Genomic DNA, 20,969 nt, shown 5'->3' with positions numbered 1-20,969 from the left:
TGATCATATTCTAACTAATGTCTGCCTCCCTCCCAGATAAACCTAAGTGCCACACCAGCAGAGCTTGTGTCTTTTGTTTTCCACTGTATCCCCAGTACCTAGAGTCTTCTTTTTCATTTTTTCATTTCCAACTAATTTTAAACTTACAGAAAAGTTGCAAAAATAGCAGAGTCCCTATATCTCCCTCATGCAGCATCCCCTAATATTAACATCTTCCATAACCATAGTACAATTATGAAAACCAGGAATTCACACTGGTACACTGCTACAGTTCAATTCTAGGTCTTACTCAGATTTCACCAGTTTCCCCACTATGTCCTTCTTCTGTTCCAGGACCCAATCCAGAATCTCACATTGCATTTAGTTATTATTTCTCTTTAGTCTCCTCGAGTCTGTAACACTTCAGTGTTTCTTGCTCTTTCATGACCTTGACACTTCTAAAGAGAACTGATTATTTTGTACAGTGTCCTTCAATTTAGGTTTGTCTTAAGTTTTCTCACAACTAGCGTAAGGTTATGAACCTTTGGCAAGAAAACCACAGAAATGACAATGTATACTTCTGGGTGCATCATATCAAGGGGTTCCTGGTGCCCATGTCTTCTTATTAAGGGTGATATGAACCTAAACACTTGGTAATGGTGGTATCTGCTGGGCTTCTCCACTTTAAATTTACTACGTTTCCATTTGTACCTCATACAAATTTGAGACTCCACATATCCTGTATCCCAAGTTTTGTGCAACAACCTTAGCACCTACTGGGAAATCTTGAATGAAACAACTACAGGCGTGCCTCATTTTACTGCCCTTCCCAAATACTGCATATTGCTTTTGCACACTGAAGTTTTGTGCCAACCCTGTGTTGTCAGATGGTTAGCATTTTTTAGCAAGAAAGTATTTTTAATTAAGATACACATATTGTTTTTTAAGATATCATGTTATTGCATACTTAAAACACTACAGTATAGTATAAAGGTAACTTTTACATGCACTGCGAAACAAAAAACCTCACTTTATTGCAATATATTGTGGTGGTCTGGAACCAAACCCACAGTGTCTCCAAGGTGTGCCTGTATTACTGCAGTATTCACCCATTGGTAATTTTTCTCTCAGACTCCTTTCACATTTATTATTTGGAATTCTACTTCTAACAACTAAGGAAGAGCTGTCCATTCTCCCCATTTATTTACTTACTCATTAAATAACTTCTATCAGCACAAACTCATGGATATTTACTTTATTCAACAGGGTAAAATCTAATACTATCATTTTTTATTTTGTTGTTGAAATTGTTCCAACTTCGGCCCTTAGGAGCACCTTCAGTCTGGCTCCTGTGTTCTCTCAACACGCCCTAGCCTTGTTCAAGTACTTCACTTCTCTCTGACCCAAGATTTGTCAGGCTCATCTTGGACTTTTCAATCCTGGAATCAACCACTTCTCCAAAAAGCCCTGGTTCCCTTTATTGGAGAATGGTGCTCAGAAACAAAAATCTGGGCATTAGATGAGCTCATTGTTCCTGAGGCATCACTGCTTCTGGATGGACAGGGCTAGGAAATATGTATATGGATACGAACCAATGTATATATACGTGTCTATATTTCTGTATCTGTCTAGATTAAATGCCACTCAGTTCATACTGATACTTAGATTCCCCATTAAACATCACAGGAGTCATTTTAATTTTAGCCTTTCTCCCTTCTTTCTCCAACAATGAAAAACCTGGTTCATATTGATCTGTACTAAAATATTCACTTAAAAAAGTATATACATTATTTTCAATAAAGTCTTGATCAAAGAGAGAAAAAAAGTATATACATAGAGTAGTTTCAGAATTGCAAACCTATATCCCTATGAGAAATACATTTACTAACTAGATTACAGAATTTATATATTGTTCTTGCCACTAGCCTATAGTATTCAATCAAGATACGGTTTTCCAAAGTTATTTAGGTTCCTTATTTTCTTCCCCATCTCCTTCCAGTGTGACAGTGCTATCCATCTATATATAATATAGTTAAGTTCATCTGTTACATTTTTATACCCTACTTTGGGTTCTCCCACATTGATTGTTTTTTCTTGGTTTGTTTTTGTTTTTCTTTTTGTTGACTGAAGTACAGTTGATTTACAATGTTAGTTTCAGGTGTACAGCAAAGTGATTGAGTTATACATATATATTCTTTTTCATATTCTTTTCCATTATGGCTTATTACAGGATATTGAATATAGCTCCCTGTGCTATACAGTAGGACCTTGTTGTTTATCCATTCCATACATAGTAGTTTGCACCCCACACTGTTTAGTTTTAATTACTTATTATTTTAGCACACTAGTATAGGGCACTAATTTTAAAAGCCTACTTGTCAAGGACAAATGTAAGAGAAGAAAGCCGGATTCAGGTAGGTTTATGTTAGGGGAAAGGAGGTTTCCTTTTCTTTGTACAAGTAGAAGAGACTTTAACACATTTACATGAAGTGGAAAGAAGCAACAAGAAAGAAACTGAAAAAGGTCCCTCGTGTAAGAAGTTCATGGCGGGAGTTATTTACACCAGTGGTTCTCAAACTTTAGGATGCACCAGAGTCACCTGGAGGATTTACCAAAGCACAGGTGAATCAGCTTATGATTCAGTAGTTCAGAGGGAAGGCTTGAGACTTTCTAACAATCTCCTAGGTTAGAATGCTGATGCTTCCTGCCAAGTACCATAAATTGAGAATAAGTAGGTTAGAGTAAAATCAGAGTAGTACCAAGACAGAAATACACAAACGTTGGTATAATCAGGTACAAAGTTGGAAAAAATACACTAAAATATACGGTCTAGTACCTATCACCTGACTGTGAAGACACTTCAAACTCATTAACAGTTTTTCACTTTATTTCCATGAGCACCTAACCTCCTGTCACAAGCACTTACTACTTTTATAGCACTTCCAAAACAAAATTTTAAGTTTGCTTTAATCTATCATAGCTTTGTATATAACAATTCCTAATTATGACTTTTGAAACTTGTAAGAGTAATACTTATCTCATATTTTACAACTGAATATTGCAGGTACAAGAAAAGCTGTTAATTTTTGTTTCTACATCTTGGATCAACTACTCCCTTAAACTTCCTTACTTAACCTAAAAGATTTTAAGTTGCCCATCACAGTTCTCTATTATGTACTGAGATCTTTAATGCCCATACCCTTTTTACCATGGATTCCAGATATCTTTTTTAAACAAATTATCACAAGTACAAAAACGCTTAACGGCATTCAGAGTAGTATTATACACATGAAAAAATTAAAACTAAGATCAACGCAAATATATCCATCTCTGGAAAAATGGCCCGGTAAATCACAGTGCATTCTTACAATAAATTATACGAAATAATGCCTAAGCCCTTTATGTAAGTTCACACTGTCTGTAAAGTGTCCATAATCAGCTATAAAAATCACAGAATAACAAAGATTTATGTTATCTTCTGGAATAATTCCCTAAATGTGGTCAGAAATGGACACTTTTGGGTTTTTCCCCCGTATTTTCCAAGTTATATAATTTGTTGATAACAGGCATTGGGAGTTTTATTCATAACATACACAATGAAACCTACATATATTCACGTATATGTTATAACGATGTTCTTTACCTCAGTTGTATTTGCTTCCGTTTTTGCAGCTCTTGGTTTCTGAGCTCTTCTAAGCGTCTGAGTTCCTCTTGACGCCTCATTAAATCTACAAGATATTGATTACAGATTAATATTTTTAGCTTCCCCTTCTGTATTTTTATATTCATAAGCATATAGATTCTCTATGACTGGCAATAGATGTAGCAACTTATTCATACTCATGCACCTAGCTTCTCTTTTTGTCTATCACATCATTTTACAATGAAAGATTATAAGCTGTGTAATAAATTAGTATCACTTCTGGGCCCATTTCTTCATGTGTATGAAGAAAATAATAAATCCATCCTTATATTAAGAAATTAAAATGGGTAGTAACTGTTTTAACACAGGGCCTGGAACATATTAAAAATAGAATAGTAGCTACATTTTCATTTACATAGTTTTAAACAAATTAGAATTTTTTTCAGCAGCAAGCTCAAAGCCCAAAAAGATGCCTTGGGAACCATCAGCAGACGGCATGTAAGAACCAGACCAAACAGTACGAATAATGAGATAGGACATGGCATAAAACTCAAAAACATCCCTCCCAACACAATCAGCAGGTTTCCTCCTGCATCAAGTCTGTGTCGTATGAAGGAGGGCAATGAGGAGACAGTTCCTGAAAGCGGAAAAGGGCTGAACACTGATATGAACAAGACCACTTTAAACAGGACAAGCATTCCCACTGTCACCAATCCATGTCACATCATCAAGAACAGGGGTTCCACAGCAGAATAAGATAATGAAAGATACATTTGTTTTGCACATCTGAGAAGCAGTGGATAAACTTCCCAAGTATTAAAACTCTTTGTACTATCTTACCAAATTACATGTGCACGCATGCATAAAATATATATATACACATATACAGATATATGAATACCCTGAATAACACAAGTATTGGTTGTTTTTATTTTCTTTTTCTATAATCATGTTACCTGAAATTTCTAAAATGAACATAAATTATCTTAATTGAATGTTTCTTAATAAATTGCTATATTCAGAATTCATTTAACATAATACTTAACAGTTAAAGTTAACATTTCATGTGCCAATAACTCTAAACATCTTAACCATGACAACATAGGCATCATAATTATAACAAGGTATTATCCTCCCTACAGATTGAATTATGTATTAATTATGTCAAATAACAAAGATCCAGACAGATTATAAATGTGCTCTAGCCATCCAGCCACTACATGGTTCAACTGGGATGTATAGCCAAATCTATCCTTATTCCAAAGCTCTTTCCAAAATGCCAGCATTGCAAACCTGGCTGTTCAGCCTCAACTGAGAAACTTAAAAATAAATTTTTTTTTAAGATTTTGCGACTGCTCAGGAAAGTCTGCTTTGGTATATGGGATAGGAACCAGGCGATTCTGATAACATGCCAGTTGAGAAAACATTTAGCTATCTTAAAACCCAAACATGACTACAATTAAGTTCAAACATTTTTACCATTAGCTGTCAACTTGACTGCTCATTAGAATTACTTAAGTACCTTTTAACCACAGACCAATTAAATCAAAATCTCTTGGGATGTAGACCAGATATGAGTTTTTTTTTTTTTTTTTGAAGCTCCCTAGATGACTCCATTCTGCAACCAACACTGAGACCCCGTAACTATCATATAATTCTACAGCTGGCGAGACTTGTAAAGACCAAAAATATACAATCTACTTATATTCCTAAGGGGAAATGCTTCAATAAGCCAAAGCATGGGAAGTATCTTACTATCATTAATTACCCAAGAAAGTCAATAAAGTGCATCCTGTAACAGTTTTATTATTGATTTTGTACGTTAGCTGTTCTTAAATCAGGGACACATATAGTAATAAATGTAAAATTACATCTTCTTCCATGAAAAGGAATAAGAAAAGAACATGAATGTTTTCTGACAATTGGATCTTCTCCTTTTAAGCGGGGCCAGTTAAGACAGGTGCTTTAACCTCTCAGATCGTGCTTTCTCACCAGTAACATGGGTATAATAATTAGCTCAAAGGATGTGACAATCAAACTATCAGATAAGCACATGATCTAACAGTAATGAGGAGCACGATCAACTTAAAACAAAACTACCATTTTACATCTTCCACATTATTTCCTTTAAACTGCTAATATCCAGAGTTCCTGAAATTTCACTAAAGCTTATATATGTGTATACTGCCATGATAATATTCTTCTGGAGGAAAATATTACCCAAAAAACATGTAACCTGAGGTGCTTTTTATCCTTTAACCCAGTAAATCACACTCATAGGAATTTTTCTTATTAATCCAGGGAATTCCCTGGCAGTCCAGTGGTTAGGACTTGGTGCTTTCACTGCAGGGGCCCAGGTTCAACCCTGTCGGGGAACTAAGATCCTGCAAGTCGCATGCGGCCAAAAAAAAAAAATCCAAAGGCATCCACAGACATAAAATATCAGCTGCAGCACTACTCACTACTAGACCAAATAACATTTAAAACTGCGTACCTAACAAACATAAAAGACATAAAACTGTATCTATAATTTCAATATATCATAAATACGGGTATACAGCAAAAAGGGAATAGAGGGGAATATGGACAAATTTTAAGTCTGATTTGCTAGACTGTAGGAAAGTGTTCTCTCAATGCAATATCCTTCAAGTCCTGAAGACTAAACGTATGCTCTCTGATCTAACACAGCTCCTTCCTAGAAATATAAGAACTGAATCTATAGATTGAAAGGGCACCTCTGGTCCCAAGAAAAGTATGATCATGTACAATAAGATACATCTGGAATATAAGACTGGACAGATGGAAAGATGTAATAAAACAAGTATAGTAAAATGTTAGTAACAAAATCTAAGTATTAAATACCTTAAAATTCTTTGAACTTTTTTTTTTTTTTTTTGGCCACACCATGTGGCTTGTGGGATCTTAGTTCCCCAACCAGGGATCGAACATATGCCCTCTGGAATGGAAGCACAGAGTCCTAACAACTGGACCACCAGGGATTTCCCCTCTTTCAACTTTTTTATGTTTAAAATTTCTCATAAAATGTTTGGGCGGAAAACATATCCTGGATAAGTTACTGAACCTTAAAAGAATTCATATGGAAGCCTGTTAAAAGGATCAAGTCACAAGGAGGGAAAAAAATCCAGGCTTATCTCAGACTTTCCCACAGAAACATACTATCAAGTACTTAAGAAAGGGGAGAAAGACGCATGAATTTTACGCCATTCAAGAGAGGGTTTAAAGTACAAGATCATGAGGACTTCTCTGGTGGCGCAATGGTTAAGAATCCGCCTGCCAATGCAGGGGACACGGGTTTGAGCCCTGGTTCGGGAAGATCCCACATGCCGCGGAGCAACTAAGCCCGTGCGCCACAACTACTGAGCCTGCACTCTAGAGCTCACAAGCCACAACTATTGAAGCCCGCACACCTAGAGCCCATGTTTGGCAACAAGGGAAGCCACCGTAGCGAGAAGCTTGTGCACCGCAACGAAGAGTAGCCCCCGCTCGCAGCAACTAGAGAAAGCCTGCGCACAGGAACGAAGACCCTATGCAGCCAAAAATAAATTAATTTTTTTAAGAAGTACAAGACTATGGATGTTTTAGAAGATGCAGGAACATTGTTTCTGTGAACCTTCTGACAGAAATCACAAGGATAAACATCAGAGGATCGAGTGATGAACAGAAAAGTCATGACTCAATGTATTTAAAATAGGGCTGAGAGAATTATGTGAGAAACATGTGAGAACTACGGTTAAGGAACATTAAAAGGAAAACAGGGTCTCAAAGACACATCTGCACTTCCACTGTCCGTTGCATTATTCACAATAGCCAAGGTAATGGAAACAAACTAATGTCTATCAACAAATGAATGGATAAAGATGTGGTGTGTACATACAGATACATAATGTACACACACACAAAATGCAGTATAGAGATATAGACACACATATTGGAATATTATTCAGCCATCAGAAAAGGAAATCCTGCCATTTTCAGCAACATGGATGGACCTTGAGGACATTATGCTCAGTGAAATAAGCCACACAGATAAAGAAATATACTGCACAGTAAGTTACATGTGGAATCTAAAAAAAGTCAAACTCATTGAAACAAGAGAGTGTAAATGTTGTTGCTGGGAGGTGGGAGAAATAGGAAGAGGTTGGTAAAGGGTTCAAACTTTCAGATATAAGATGAATAAAGCCTGAGGTCTAATGTATAACATGGTGGCTATACTTGATAACACGGTATTCTATAATTCAAAGTTGCTAAGAGAGTAGAGCTTAAATGTTCTCGAAAGAAAGAGAGAGAGAGAGAGAGAAGGAAGGAAGGAAAGAAAGAAGGAAGGAAGGAAGGAAAGGGGGGAAGGAGGGAAGGAGGAAGGAAGGAGATAAAAGATAAATAAAAAGTTTTTACACTTTAAAAAAAAAAAAGAAAAAACTAAACATTAAGTCCGTGTCAAAAATCCAAACAAATCAGAAGCAAAATAAATAAAAGTTGAGAGGAAAAGGGAAAAGAGGAGCAAATATGCCAATTTCCTTTTTCTTTTTGCCTTTGGTAATCAAGAATCAAAAGATATCATTTAGGGCTCCCCTGGTGGCACAGTGGTTAAGAATCCGCCTGCCAATGCAGGGGACACGGGTTCGAGCCCTGGTCTGGGAAGATCCCACGTGCCACGGAGCAACTAAGCCCGTGCGCCACAAATACTGAGCCTGTGCTCTAGAGCCCACGAGCCACAACTACTGAAGCCCGGGTGCCTAGAGCCCGTGCTCTGCAACAAGAGAAGCCACTGCAATGAGAAGCCCGCGCACCGCAATGAAGAGTAGCCCTTGCTCGCCGCAACTGGAGAAAGCCCACGTGCAGCCACGAAGACCCAACACAGCCAAAAATAATAAATAAATAAAATAAATAGTTTTAAAAAAGATATTTAAAGAAACTATACTTCTATTATTTATCAGTACAAAAAGATACGTAAAATATAAAATCCAGTGATAGAGGAGGACAGAGTAATAGCAAAATGAATGGCAGTTAACATTATCTATTGAGAGTTATACAATTACAGTAACAAAGGTAATACAAAAACAACCATAACGAAAATTCAGGAACTGCCTCCTATACTGATGATCAAAAACAGAGAGTGAAGCAAAAAAATAACCTGTATTAAGTATAATGGGATTTGGATCTAGAAAGGACTACATAAACAGCAGTAAAATAGAAATGAAGCAACTGTTAAAAGGAACTGGTGTATCCAGTAAGAATCAACATTTACAAAAATTTGCTAAGATATATACATATTCACTGCAGCATTGTTTTTACTAACAAGCTGGAAAGAGAACTAGACATCAATTAAAAGAGGATGAGCAAAACTAATTATAGCCATTTAACAGAGTATCGTTCAGCCATTTAAAAAATGAAGCAGATCTATATGTACACACTTATACAGAAAGTAAAATAGCAAGGAGCAAAAAAGATAAAAAGGATCTTCTTGGTTATAAATAAATACACACACACATCTACTGACATATGCATGTTTTTTTTTTCATTAAAGGATACAGAAGAAGCTTAAAATACAGAGGAAACAGTGACTCCTATAAGAAAGCAGAAGGCGGGGCCAGGGAAAAGGACAGTTTTCTGTGCTGTCTGAGCTTTCCATTTCCATGACAGGTCAACTAGAGAGCCCTGTGTCTCTGCAGAGCCAAAGAACTAAGATTACTTCAAGTTGCTCCCCAACCTGAATACACCCTTCGAAGCGCTGGATAAAACATAAAACTGTAGAACAGAAGAGAAGATTGTAAATTTTTTTTTTAATTTTTAAACAAACTAACACTGAAACGAATTTATCACCTGCAGACTTTTGCTGAAATACAGGATGTACTTCAGGAGAAGTAAACCTAGAAGCAAGGACTAAGATACACTACGCAATGTGCTTTTCTAATATTATAAAACAAAAACTTAACATGGGTTATAAATAAGCACACAAAAAGCAATAAAATGAAAGCTCATAGGAAATAACTACAAAATTACTTGGCTTCGAAAGTCAAAACTCCCTTAGGGGTGAGGCAAAGTTTTCTAAGAGCTCACAAGAGCTCTACGAGGCCTAAAGAAATGTTGTTCTTTGTCATCACTACATCCTCAGTACCTCACATGGTGTCTTCTACAACCAACATTCAATATGGGTTCAAGTAATGACTGTTATACTACTGCCTGTTAGTAGCAACAACAAACATCTTTCAGCACAAATGCTTACACATCTAATCAGTGTTATATCCTAACTATGGCATGACCATAGATAGCGGGAAAATAAAGCGGCAAAGTGCATGGCAGGCTAAGAGCTGAGAACAATTCATACTGGACAGAAGTGCTAGAGCAACCATGAGGCCCGGGAAATTAAAATTTTTTAAATTTCCCAGTTGATTCTTTTGTGTAGCCGATTTTTTTTCTTGGCCATGAGGGGCGGCATGAGGGATCTTAGTTCCCCGACCAGGTGTTGAACCCCGGCCCCCTGTAGTGGAAGAGCAGAGTCTTAACCACTGGACCACCAGGGAAGTCCCTGGCCAAATTTTTGAATCATAAAATCTAAGGTTGGATAAACTTGAAGCTCTCTCTTCCAGGTCTAAGCAGCCTATGATTCTAAAACTTTCTCTTAGATAACAATTTTCAAATTTCTGCAAGAGACCTAGTATAAACATAACTAGTTTAAACATATTAGTATATGATATGAATGAGTTCAATTTTATTAGAAAAAGAGTGTTATACAGTTTATAGAAACGCTAGGTTTAGGGTCCAAATGAAACCAGAAATGTCTGACTAGTTTCTAGTGTTTGCTGAGTTTGTTTTAACTTATTTGGCATCAACGCGGTTATTCAGTGACTTGACTGTAATTGCTCAATTGCTCGATAAACATTTACTGAACAGTTAAAAAAAACACACACACACACACACAAAAAACTAACCTGGATTTTACCCAAAAGAAAATGAGAATCTACCAAAAAGATTTAGAGATGAATGATGATCAAATTTTCACCTTTTAAAGAAATACTGGCTCTAGTATAAAGAATACTTTAGGGACTTCCCTGGTGGCACAGTGGTTAAGAATCCGCCTGCCAATGCAACAACTACTGAGCCTGTGCTCTAGAGCCCGCGAGCCACAACTACTGAGCCCACGTGCCACAACTACTGAAGCCTGCGCGCCTAGAGCCCATGCTCCGCAACAAGAGAAGCCAACGCAATGAGAAGCCTGCGCACCACAATGAAGAGTAGCTCCCACTCATCACAACTAGGGAAAGCTCATGTGCAGCAACGAAGACCCAATGCAGCCATAAATAAATAAATAAATAAATTTATTTTTAAAAAAAGAAGAAGCCTGCTGCAGAAATCGGGCAGCTGTCTACGGCGCCGTGATCTCTGGAGGCAGCCAAGAGAAGGTACATAGAACTTTACTGAAGTGCTAAGTTAAAAAAACAAGTGCAAAAACTTTAAGAGCAAAATAGAAAGCAATCAGATGCTTTATTTTAAGAAATACAAAATTTTGGGAATTCCCTGGGGGTCCAGTGGTTACGACTGCGTGCTTCCACTGCAGGGGGCACCGGCTGGATCCCTGGTCAGGGAACGAAGATCCCACAAGCTGCGCAGCATGGCCAAAATAAATGAATAAAAATTTTTTAAAAGAAGAAATACAAAATTTTACAGATAATGGAAAAGATGAGTGATAGGAAGAACCAGAAAAAGTTACTTGGAGAATTAACAGGAAAGAAGAAAGGGGAGAGATAAACAATATAGACAGGGATAAAAAGAAACCTAGAGGGCTTCCCTGGTGGCGCAGTGGTTGAGAATCTGCCTGCCAATGCAGGGGACACGGGTTTGAGCCCTGGTCTGGGAAGATCCCACATGCCGCGGAGCAACTCGGCCCGTGAGCCACAATTACTGAGCCTGCGCGTCTGGAGCCTGTGCTCGGCAACGAGAGGCCGCGATAGTGAGAGGCCTGCGCACCGCGATGAAGAGTGGCCCCCGCCTGCCACAACTAGAGAAAGCCCTCGCACAGAAACGAAGACCCAACACAGCCATACATACATACATACATACATAAATAAAAAGAATGTAAGCAGACAAGAATAGCATTAAAAAAATTAAAAAAATAAAAAATAAAGAAACCTAGAAACAGGAATGGGAAGAAGTAAGCTTCTGAGATATATTTAAGCAGCTTGTCATGTTAGGTATCTGACCAATGAATGCGAGTAAATGTTATGTTATGCATAACACCTGTTATGAGTGCTCTTAAAAATTCAGTTAGCTCTGCCTCAAGTGTTTAAAATGTTCTTGCCAAATACTCAGAATTTAGTATTCCTGAATTCCCATACCCATCAGCACACATGAATCTTTTTCATCTCTGCCAAGGAATATCCATCTGTAATCTTTTGACATGTAGTAAGAATCTTAAATAGCCAGCATTTGCCATAATTCTTCTTTCCACCAAACAAAATCTTGATATGTGACTTTATGCCACAACTACATACCAAGAATCACCCCACTGGGCTTCTCTTTGCCAGCAGAAGCATGTACTCGCTTCTGGCAAAAGTTAACAACCTTAATCACCTCCAACAATACTACTTATGTAGGTAACTTATTTTTAATAAGTTTTTTTTCCTAAGGAAGTTCTCTCAGAAAAGTGAAATGTTTCTTTCTAGCATTTTCAGTTTCAACTGTCTCTAAACCCCTAACTAGCGACTTAGTGATAGGTGTCAACGGGGACACCTACACGGAAACGCGTCTTACCTTGCCGCATGAGCATCAGCTGGTGCTCGTGCCGGGCCGCTTCCATTTCCGCCTCCAGTTTCTCTTTGGCTTCTCGGATGTTTCTATCAACCTGCTCACGCTGCTGCTTCTCCATTTCATCCAGAGCCTTCCATCGAGATGCATACTCAAATTCAAACGTCCCAGGCTGAGCAAAACGCGGTGGCTGTTCTCTTTCCCTAAATTTACAAGGAAAGACATACAGAAATGTTATGTTTCAAAGGTAAAATGACATGTAAGAACAACAAACACTACCATTCACTGAGCTCTTACAAGTTCATGGCACTGTTGACAAGTACCCTCCGTGAAATATATCACAGCAACATTGTCAAACAGGTTTTAACAAGCCTAAGTTTGAGAAACTGCCCAAAGATGCCCAACTAATTAGTAAGTAAGGGCACCAGGATTCAAACCTAGGCAATCAGATGCTACAATCTGCACTCCCCTAATTATCACCTCCAATAAGGCCTTCCTGGTTTTCACTCAACAATTTTATATAAGGCAGCCTGCAACATACAACCCAAATGTCCCTTAAGTTAATTGGCTGAAGTCAGATTTTTCTCTCTAAAAGTATAACTTTTAGGGATAGTAATACAAGCAGATAGTTAACTGAGTGTTATGTACCAGGTTCATTGGCTAGGCCAAAAACTACAGGCCTAATTTACTACAGTTGGCTTAATACTTGTTTGCCTTGCTAGACTATAAACTCATTGAGTACATGAAATTTCTGTTAACCACTGTAACTAAGTTCCTAGCACATATCTAGCACATTGTACACATCTAGTATTTATTTCTTTGAATGAATGAATAAATGACCGAAAAAATTTAAGACCTGTGAATGTACCTGACAGTCAAAGAAATTCTTCAGTTATTCAAAAGTACTGATAAGAACACAATTCTCACTCATCAATAAAAGTACAGATGGCTTGCAATCACAAATTTTAACTTTTATTTTGGGGTGGGGAGGGGAAGATGGTGGATGGGACAAAGTTGGGAGATAAAGGGAGAGGTGGTCACAGAGGGGAAAATGTAGTAACAAGAAACAGCTGTGGGACTTCCCTGGTGGCGCAGTGGTGAAGAATCCTCCTGCCAATGCAGGGAACATGGGATCGAGCCCTGGTCCAGGAAGACCCCACGTGCCGTGGAGCAACTAAACCCGTGCACCACAGCTACTAAGCCTGCGCTCTAGAGCCTGCAAGCCACAGCTACTGAAGCCCACATGCCTAGAGCCCGTGCTCTGCAACAAGAGAAGCCACCACCATGGAAGCCTGCACACTGCAACGAAGAGCAGCCCCCGCTCGCCGCAACCAGAGAAAGCCCGTGTGCAGCAACAAAGAACCAACGCAGGGACTTCCCTGGTGGCGCAGTGGTTAAGAATCCACCTGCCAGTGCAGGGTCCACGGGTTCGAGCCCTGGAAGTTCCCACGTGCCACGGAGCAACTGAGCCCGCGCGCCACAACTACTGAGCCTGCGCTCTAGAGCCCGTGAGCCACAACTACTGAGCCCGTGTGCCACAACTACTGAAGCCCGCGCGCCTAGAGCCCATGCTCCGCAGCAAGAGAAGCCACCACAGTGAGAAGCCCATGCAACGCAACAAAGAGTAGCCCCCGCTCGCCACAACTAGAGAAAGCCCGTGCGCAGCAACAAAGACCCAATGCAGCCAAAAAAAAAAAAAAAAAAAGAACCAACGCAGCCAAAGATAAGTAAATAAATTTATGTAAAAAATAATAATAGGCACCCATATTTGTCATTTAAATCAACTACAAGGAAAAACATCCATCTGCACTAAAATCAAAGAATGCTAATTAAAACATGCATAAAATGTCATTTTGAGCCTCAACTATCAAATCTTAAAATCAAAACATCCATCTTCTGTCAGGATGAAGAAAAATACTTTTATACATACACCCATAAGTATAAACTGGTATAATATTTGGGGAGAACCATCTGGCAGTATTAATCACAGTTAAATATGCATACCCTTTGATCTAAGCCATCATACCTCACTTTCTTGGTTTCAAATGGTATTTCTCATTACTTAATATGTTTTATAATCTTTGGTTCATTAATTATTGTATAGCCCCGCCACTAGAAACGTAAGCATTATGAGGGCAAAAACAGTTCTAAGTTGCACTGGCAGCACCAAGAACAGTGCCTAGCACAAAGGCATTGCAATATTTGTTGAACTCATGCATGCAAATATTACAGGTTTTTTGTTTTTTTCTTTTTGGCCGCTCCATGCAGCATGTGGGATCTTAGTTCCCCAACCAGAGATGATCAAACCCACACCTCCTGCTTTGGAAGCACGGAGTCTTAACCACTAGACCGCCAGGGAAGTCCATTACAGTTTTATTTACTATAATAAACGAGTGACTGGTTAAGAACAATAAAACATATTCATACAGGCAACGTATGCAAAAATATCTGAATCACACTGAGTGAAAAGTAATTGGAAAAGAATAACATATAACATTTTGAAAACAGGCTATTTTTCTTTTTCATCTTTAAGAAAATTCTTACTCTTTGCCAAGTTATTTAACTAGAACCTTCTCCACTCCACCCCTGCCGAAAAGTCTCCTAACTCATGGCACTTCCCTGGTGGTCCAATGGTTAAGACTCCACCTTGCAGTGCAGGGGACGCCGGTTCGATCCGTGGTCAGGGAACTAGGCTTCCACATGCCGCGGGGCAGGAAGCCCATGTGCCACAACTAGAGAGCCTGCGTGCCGCAAAACTAGAGAGCCCACACACTCTGGAGCCCACGGGCTCTGGAGCCCGGGCACCACAACTATAAAGAAGCCTGTGCACCGCAACGAAAGACCCCACGTGCCGCTACTAAGACCCAAGCAGCCATAAATAAACAAATAAATAAATAAATATTTCAGAAAGTCTCCTAACTCTTAATTCATAATACACCTGAAGCATACTAAATACAGAAATTTTCATATCTAAAATTCTTTGTTGGGGTTTCCCCGGTGGTGCAATGGATAAGACTCCGTGCTCCCAATGCAGGGGGCCCGGGTTCAATCCCTGGTCAGGGAACTAGATCCCACATGCATGCCACAACTAAGAGTTCACATGCCACAACTAAGGAGCCCACGTGACGTAACTAAGGAGCTAGCGAGCCGCAACTAAGGAGGCCGCCTGCCACAACTAAAGATCCCACATGCTGCAACTAAGGAGCTGCTGAGCCACAACTAAAAGAGCCCATGAGCCGCAACTAAGGAGCCCACCTGCCACAACTAAGACCCGGTGCAACCAAATAAATAATAAATATTAAAAAAAAAAAATTCATTGTTTCTCTGGCATACATACTACTGACAGTATCCTCTTACCTACCCCATCCATGCCCCAGTTGTAAAAGTTGAGACTTCAAAGTCAAGTTAACATTTTACCAATATACACAAGAAAACTAGCATTCCATGTAGACCAGCCCACTCTATTAACCAGACTGTATGACTAAACAGCACACCTTACAATCCAACAATACTCAATTACAAATGTGAAGTAATAAATACCCTTGAGAGCACATATCTAAATTATCTTTATTAGTAAAAATCTTACTTATGATACTGCTGAGTTTTCTGCATTAGCTTCTCTGGCAAGCCATCTTCATCATCAAACTGCTCCATGGGCTCCACAATGACCGGACGAGGGGTCCTGGACAGGCAAAAAGCATCAATAAGAATTAACACAGTATCAAGAATTAACGTCCTCCTAGAAATCTTTTATACTAACTCCAAGATACATACTTGGAAAATTTCTTTCCTGAGAAAAATGTCTCAAATCGGTCAACAACATTGGCTGCACAGACACAGGTGAATGTACAAGTCAAAGATGAGTGCTTATTTTTAGAGCATGGAGTCTATTCAAGGTGACAGAAAAATACATCAACCATGAAGATGCGTGAGCACCGCAGTTAACTTTCACAAAGCACGATGCAGAAGAGCGAGTACCCGACTCTCATCCTGTGTGTGTCGTCCTCATCCCCCCATCCCATCGCCTCAAATTCCCACCACCGCCCACCTGCCAGCCTCCCTCTGTGTCCAACCGGTCTTGTAAGGAAAAGTCTTTCTAAAACCTAAAATGAGACCTAAAAGATTATCAGCCAAGAAAAAGGGAAAGAGCGGGGGCCAGAAGCAACACATTCAAGGAGGAAATGGGGTGGGGGGACAAGAAGAGTGGATGATGACAGATCTGACCTGGAAACCCTCCTTTATTGTTTTCCAAAGGAAGGGAAAGCTCACTGAGGAAAGACAAGAAAGAGAAGTAACTGGAGTACATGATATGATATACTGATATTAAAATTTTCCTTGCTATCAGTCTCTCACCATGCAAACAGACTAAAATCTATTTATACTGTCTTCTGAACAGAGATGCTTCAGAGAGAAAAAAGTCACGGTTAATTTCTGAGGTGTTAACAGAGGAGCTAGAGAGGTGAAGGGGCTTTCGGGGTTCAGAATGCTTCCCTTTACAAATAAAGGTCCAGAGATTAAGAGACTAAATCCTCCACTGTAGGGAAAGGAAAGATATAAAACAGTTATTTATAAAGTTATTCCTGGGCTAATGAAGACATTTTAGAGAGAAAATGAATTAGAAGCAGATGTGGAATACCTTGGGGTGATGAAGACAACGAGATTAGAAACCTCAGATAAAATGCGTGGGAACCCGAAAGAAAAGGGACTCACAGGCCTCATTCTCCAGGGTGAGACCTCGTGTCCAACATGTAAAAACAGAAACATAATAAAGAATAAGTAAACACAGCCTCCAAGAGTACACACAACCCAGTGAGGTGGGAGAAAGCAGTCAAGAATTCCTGAGCCCACCCAGCCCACAGGAGGACCTAGTACTCTAAGAGGACCCAAAGGGGCCCAGAGACAAAATGAAGAAGATGCACTACATGGACCACTTAACCAGTGGAAGCCGTGGCAGGGCCACAAACATTCCAAGAGTAATAGAGCCAAGTAAGAACCACACCTGAACCGAGGCCAGCAACGACAGAAACCTGCACCCTCCACTTCAACACCACAAGGCCACCACCACCCTAGAGAAAACTCAGAAGAGACCTCAAGAGGAAAATGTGCTGGGGCTTCCCCAGTGGCACAGTGGTTAAGAATCCACCTACCGGGCTTCCCTGGTGGCGCAGTGGTTGAGAGTCCGCTTGTCAGTGCAAGGGACACGGGTTCGTGCCCCGGTCTGGGAAGATTCCACATGCCGCGGAGCGGCTAGGCCCGTGAGCCACAACTACTGAGCCTGCGCATCTGAAGCCTGTGCTCCGCAACGGGAGAGGCCGCGATAGTGAGAGGCCCGCGCACCGCGATGAAGAGTGGCCCCCACTTGCCGCAACTAGAGAAAGCCCTCGCACAGAAACGAAGACCCAACACAGCGAAAAATAAATAAATAAATAAATAAATAAATAATTTTAAAAAAGAATCCACCTACCAATGCAGGGGACACAGGTTCGAGCCCTGGTCTGGGAAGATCCCACGTGCCATGGAGCAACTAGGCCCTTGCACCCCAACTACTGAGCCTCTGAGCCACAACTACTGAGCCCGCGTGCCACAACTACTGAGTCCGCGTGCCACAACTACTGAAGTCCACACGCCTAGAACCTGTGCTCCACAACAAAGGAAGCCACCACAATGAGAAGCCTGCGCACCACAACAAACAGTAGCCCCCACTCATCGCAACCAGAGAAAGCCCGCAGGCAGCAACGAAGACCCAACGCGGCCAAAAATAAATAAATAAAATTTAAAAAATAATAATAATGCCAATGTTATAACACTGAGATTTCTGTCATTTGGGGAGCTAAAACAGATAAAAGGAAATAATAGACGTAAATAAATTCAATGTGTGATTTTTGATTGCAAAAAATAAGTTATAGGGCTTCCCTGGTGGCGCAGTGGTTGAGAATCTGCCTGCTAATGCAGGGGACACGGGTTCGAGCCCTGGTCTGGGAAGATCCCACATGCCACGGAGCAGCTGGGCCCGTGAGCCACAATTGCTGAGCCTGCGCGTCTGGAGCCTGTGCCCCGCAACGGGAGGGGCCGCGATGGAGAAAGGCCCGCGCACCGCGATGAAGAGCGGTCCCCGCACCGCGATGAAGAGTGGCCCCCGCTTGCCGCAACTGGAGAAAGCCCTCGCACGAACCGAAGACCCAATACAGACAAAAATAAATAAATTAATTAATTAAAAAGAAAATCCTTAAAAAAAAAAAAAAAAAAAAAAAAAAAAAAAAAGTTATAAAACACATTACTAGGCAATGGGAAAACATAATATTCAAGTAAAATTAAATTTTAATATTCAATATTAAATAACAATATTGGATAAACATTGTTTCCTCAGTGTGACAATTATATTGTGGCTTTATTCATAGAAGATACATGCCAAGTACTGTAATCAGGGGTCAAGTATGTTATCCATTGCTGACTCTTAAATGAATTAGCAAAGAAAAAAACAAATTTGTACATATAGTGAAAAAACTATGACAAAATGCTAACAATCAGTGAATGTAGATAACATTTTTATTAACATTAAAGGATTGTTTTAAAGGGAAAATATCTTTCTCTAAACTGAAATTAAAACAAGACACTTTTGGGGCTTCCCTGGTGGCGCAGTGGTTGAGAATCTGCCTGCCAATGCAGGGGACACGGGTTCAAGCCCTGGTCTGGGAGGATCCCACATGCCGCGGAGCAACTGGGCCCGTGAGCCACAACTACTGAGCCTGCGCGTCTAGAGCCTGTGCTCCGCAACAAGAGGCCGCGATGGTGAGAGGCGCACGCACCGCGATGAAGACTGGCCCCCACTTGCCGCAACTAGGGAAAGCCCTCACACAGAAACGAAGACCCAACACAGCCATAAATAAATAAATAAATAAATAAAATTAAAAAAAAAAAAAAAGAAAAAAAAGCAAGGGAGAGACTTCCCTGGCGGCACAGTGGTTACGAATCCGCCTGCCGACGCAGGGAACGTGGGTTTGATCCATGGTCCTGAAGATAAGATCCCACATGCCGCAGAGCAACTAGGCCTGTGTGCCACAACTACTGAGCCCACGCGCCCAGAGCCTCTGCTCTGCAAGAAGAGAAGCCACAGCAAAGAGAAGCCCGTGCACCACAATGAAGAGTAGCCCCCGCTCCCCGCAACTAAATAAAGCCCATGCACCGCAACGAAAACCCAATGCAGCCATAAATAAATAAATTTACTTAAAAAAAAAAAAAAAAGAAGCAAGGGATTTGGCATCAGACTAAACTCCACCATTTATCTGCTGTGCAATCTTAAGCAAATTACTTAACATCTCTGGGCCAATTTTCTCACCTGAAAAATGGAACAAATAATAACCAGTGTTGTTCTGGAAATCCATGAAATAAGACACATAAAATGTTCAACACCTTGCCCATTCCCTCAAAATTGTTTACAAATTATTCTAAAAGCTACCTGTAAGAAACAGTTAAATATTTACCAATGCCTGGCTATGACTTTAAAAAACAGCAATTAATCAAAGCCTGCAGTGGAAAAAACATACTAACCACACACCTTGCCTACTGCTTTAGTCCTTGCCTTCCTTCACTCTTTAAGTAACTATTACAAGCTTACTATGTGGCCAAGAAATATTAGAATACAAATGTTAGGATTATAGTGTTAAGCCAGACAAAGTTCCTGCCCTAGTGGAGCTTATATTCTACCGCAGAGAAAGACATGAAAGTTAACACTAAGTGCTATGAAGAAAAATAAATTGGAGAGTAAAGCATCAGGCTATTTTAAGATAAAACAGTCAGCTTCCCTGAGGAGATAACATCTTAGCGAAATGTGAATAAAATGCAAGAGCAAGGCCTGTGATGATCTGGAGAGAGAGCATCTCTAAGGAAAGGGAACAAGACCCAAGTCTCTGAGAGAACAAGTTGGCAGAGCTGTAATTCAGGCTACATCTGCTATAAAACAGTTTTAGCACAAATGCTTAACTGTCAAAAACAAACTGAAAAGTGCTTTACAAATCACCAAACGAAGCTCCTTGGGGCCAGGAAACAATTTTTTTTACATTGTCTTTGTATCCAATTCCCCAAATCCTAAAATATTTGAATGATCCCAATCAACAGCACAAGTGCCAGAGGTGGGCACAGTATCAGATAAAAGAAATCAATTCAGTAATCAACTAAGGAACTTTTACACCAAATTCAGTCTGAAGACTAAGTAAGAATGCATATCCAGAGCTATCTTGTGGGCAAACTGAAAGGAAAGACATGTTAATATGGCAACAGTTTTAATGACCATCATAATTACTTTAAAATATTTTCAAGTAAATGTAGAGATACATCACTTTCGTGGATTGGTAAAGGTTGATAGAAGATGTTAATGTTCCCCAGAATGATCTGTAAACTCAAAGCAATTCCAATCAAAAGCCCAGCAGATTATAAACAGAAACTAACACACCACTGTAAAGCAATTATACTCCAATAAAGATGTTTAAAAAAAAAAAGGCCCAGCAGAATTTTTTTTAATTGACAAGCTGATTTTAAAACCAGTAAGGATATACAAAGAAATGATAATAACCAGAACAATTTTGCA

The 20,969-nt window shown here is 39.8% G+C and overlaps 1 protein-coding gene across 1 annotated transcript in view; it reads right to left on the bottom strand.

Moving 5' to 3' along the window:
• Positions 1 to 20,969, bottom strand: part of PSPC1 (paraspeckle component 1) — a 62,172-nt gene that overhangs the window by 32,663 nt on the left and 8,540 nt on the right. The window contains exons 3-5 of the mRNA XM_057532928.1: positions 15,972 to 16,067; positions 12,392 to 12,588; positions 3,623 to 3,707 (exon numbers count right to left, since the gene is read on the bottom strand). Of these exons, the coding sequence (XP_057388911.1) occupies positions 3,623 to 3,707; positions 12,392 to 12,588; positions 15,972 to 16,067 (378 nt within the window). The remainder of the gene's footprint in view (positions 1 to 3,622; positions 3,708 to 12,391; positions 12,589 to 15,971; positions 16,068 to 20,969) is intronic.

The sequence above is a fragment of the Balaenoptera acutorostrata genome, chromosome 18 (genome assembly GCF_949987535.1).
Source record: "Balaenoptera acutorostrata chromosome 18, mBalAcu1.1, whole genome shotgun sequence".
NCBI lineage: Eukaryota > Metazoa > Chordata > Mammalia > Artiodactyla > Balaenopteridae > Balaenoptera > Balaenoptera acutorostrata.
The sequence above is the reverse complement of the archived record's forward strand: the minus strand, read 5'-3'. Positions and strand labels throughout refer to the sequence as shown.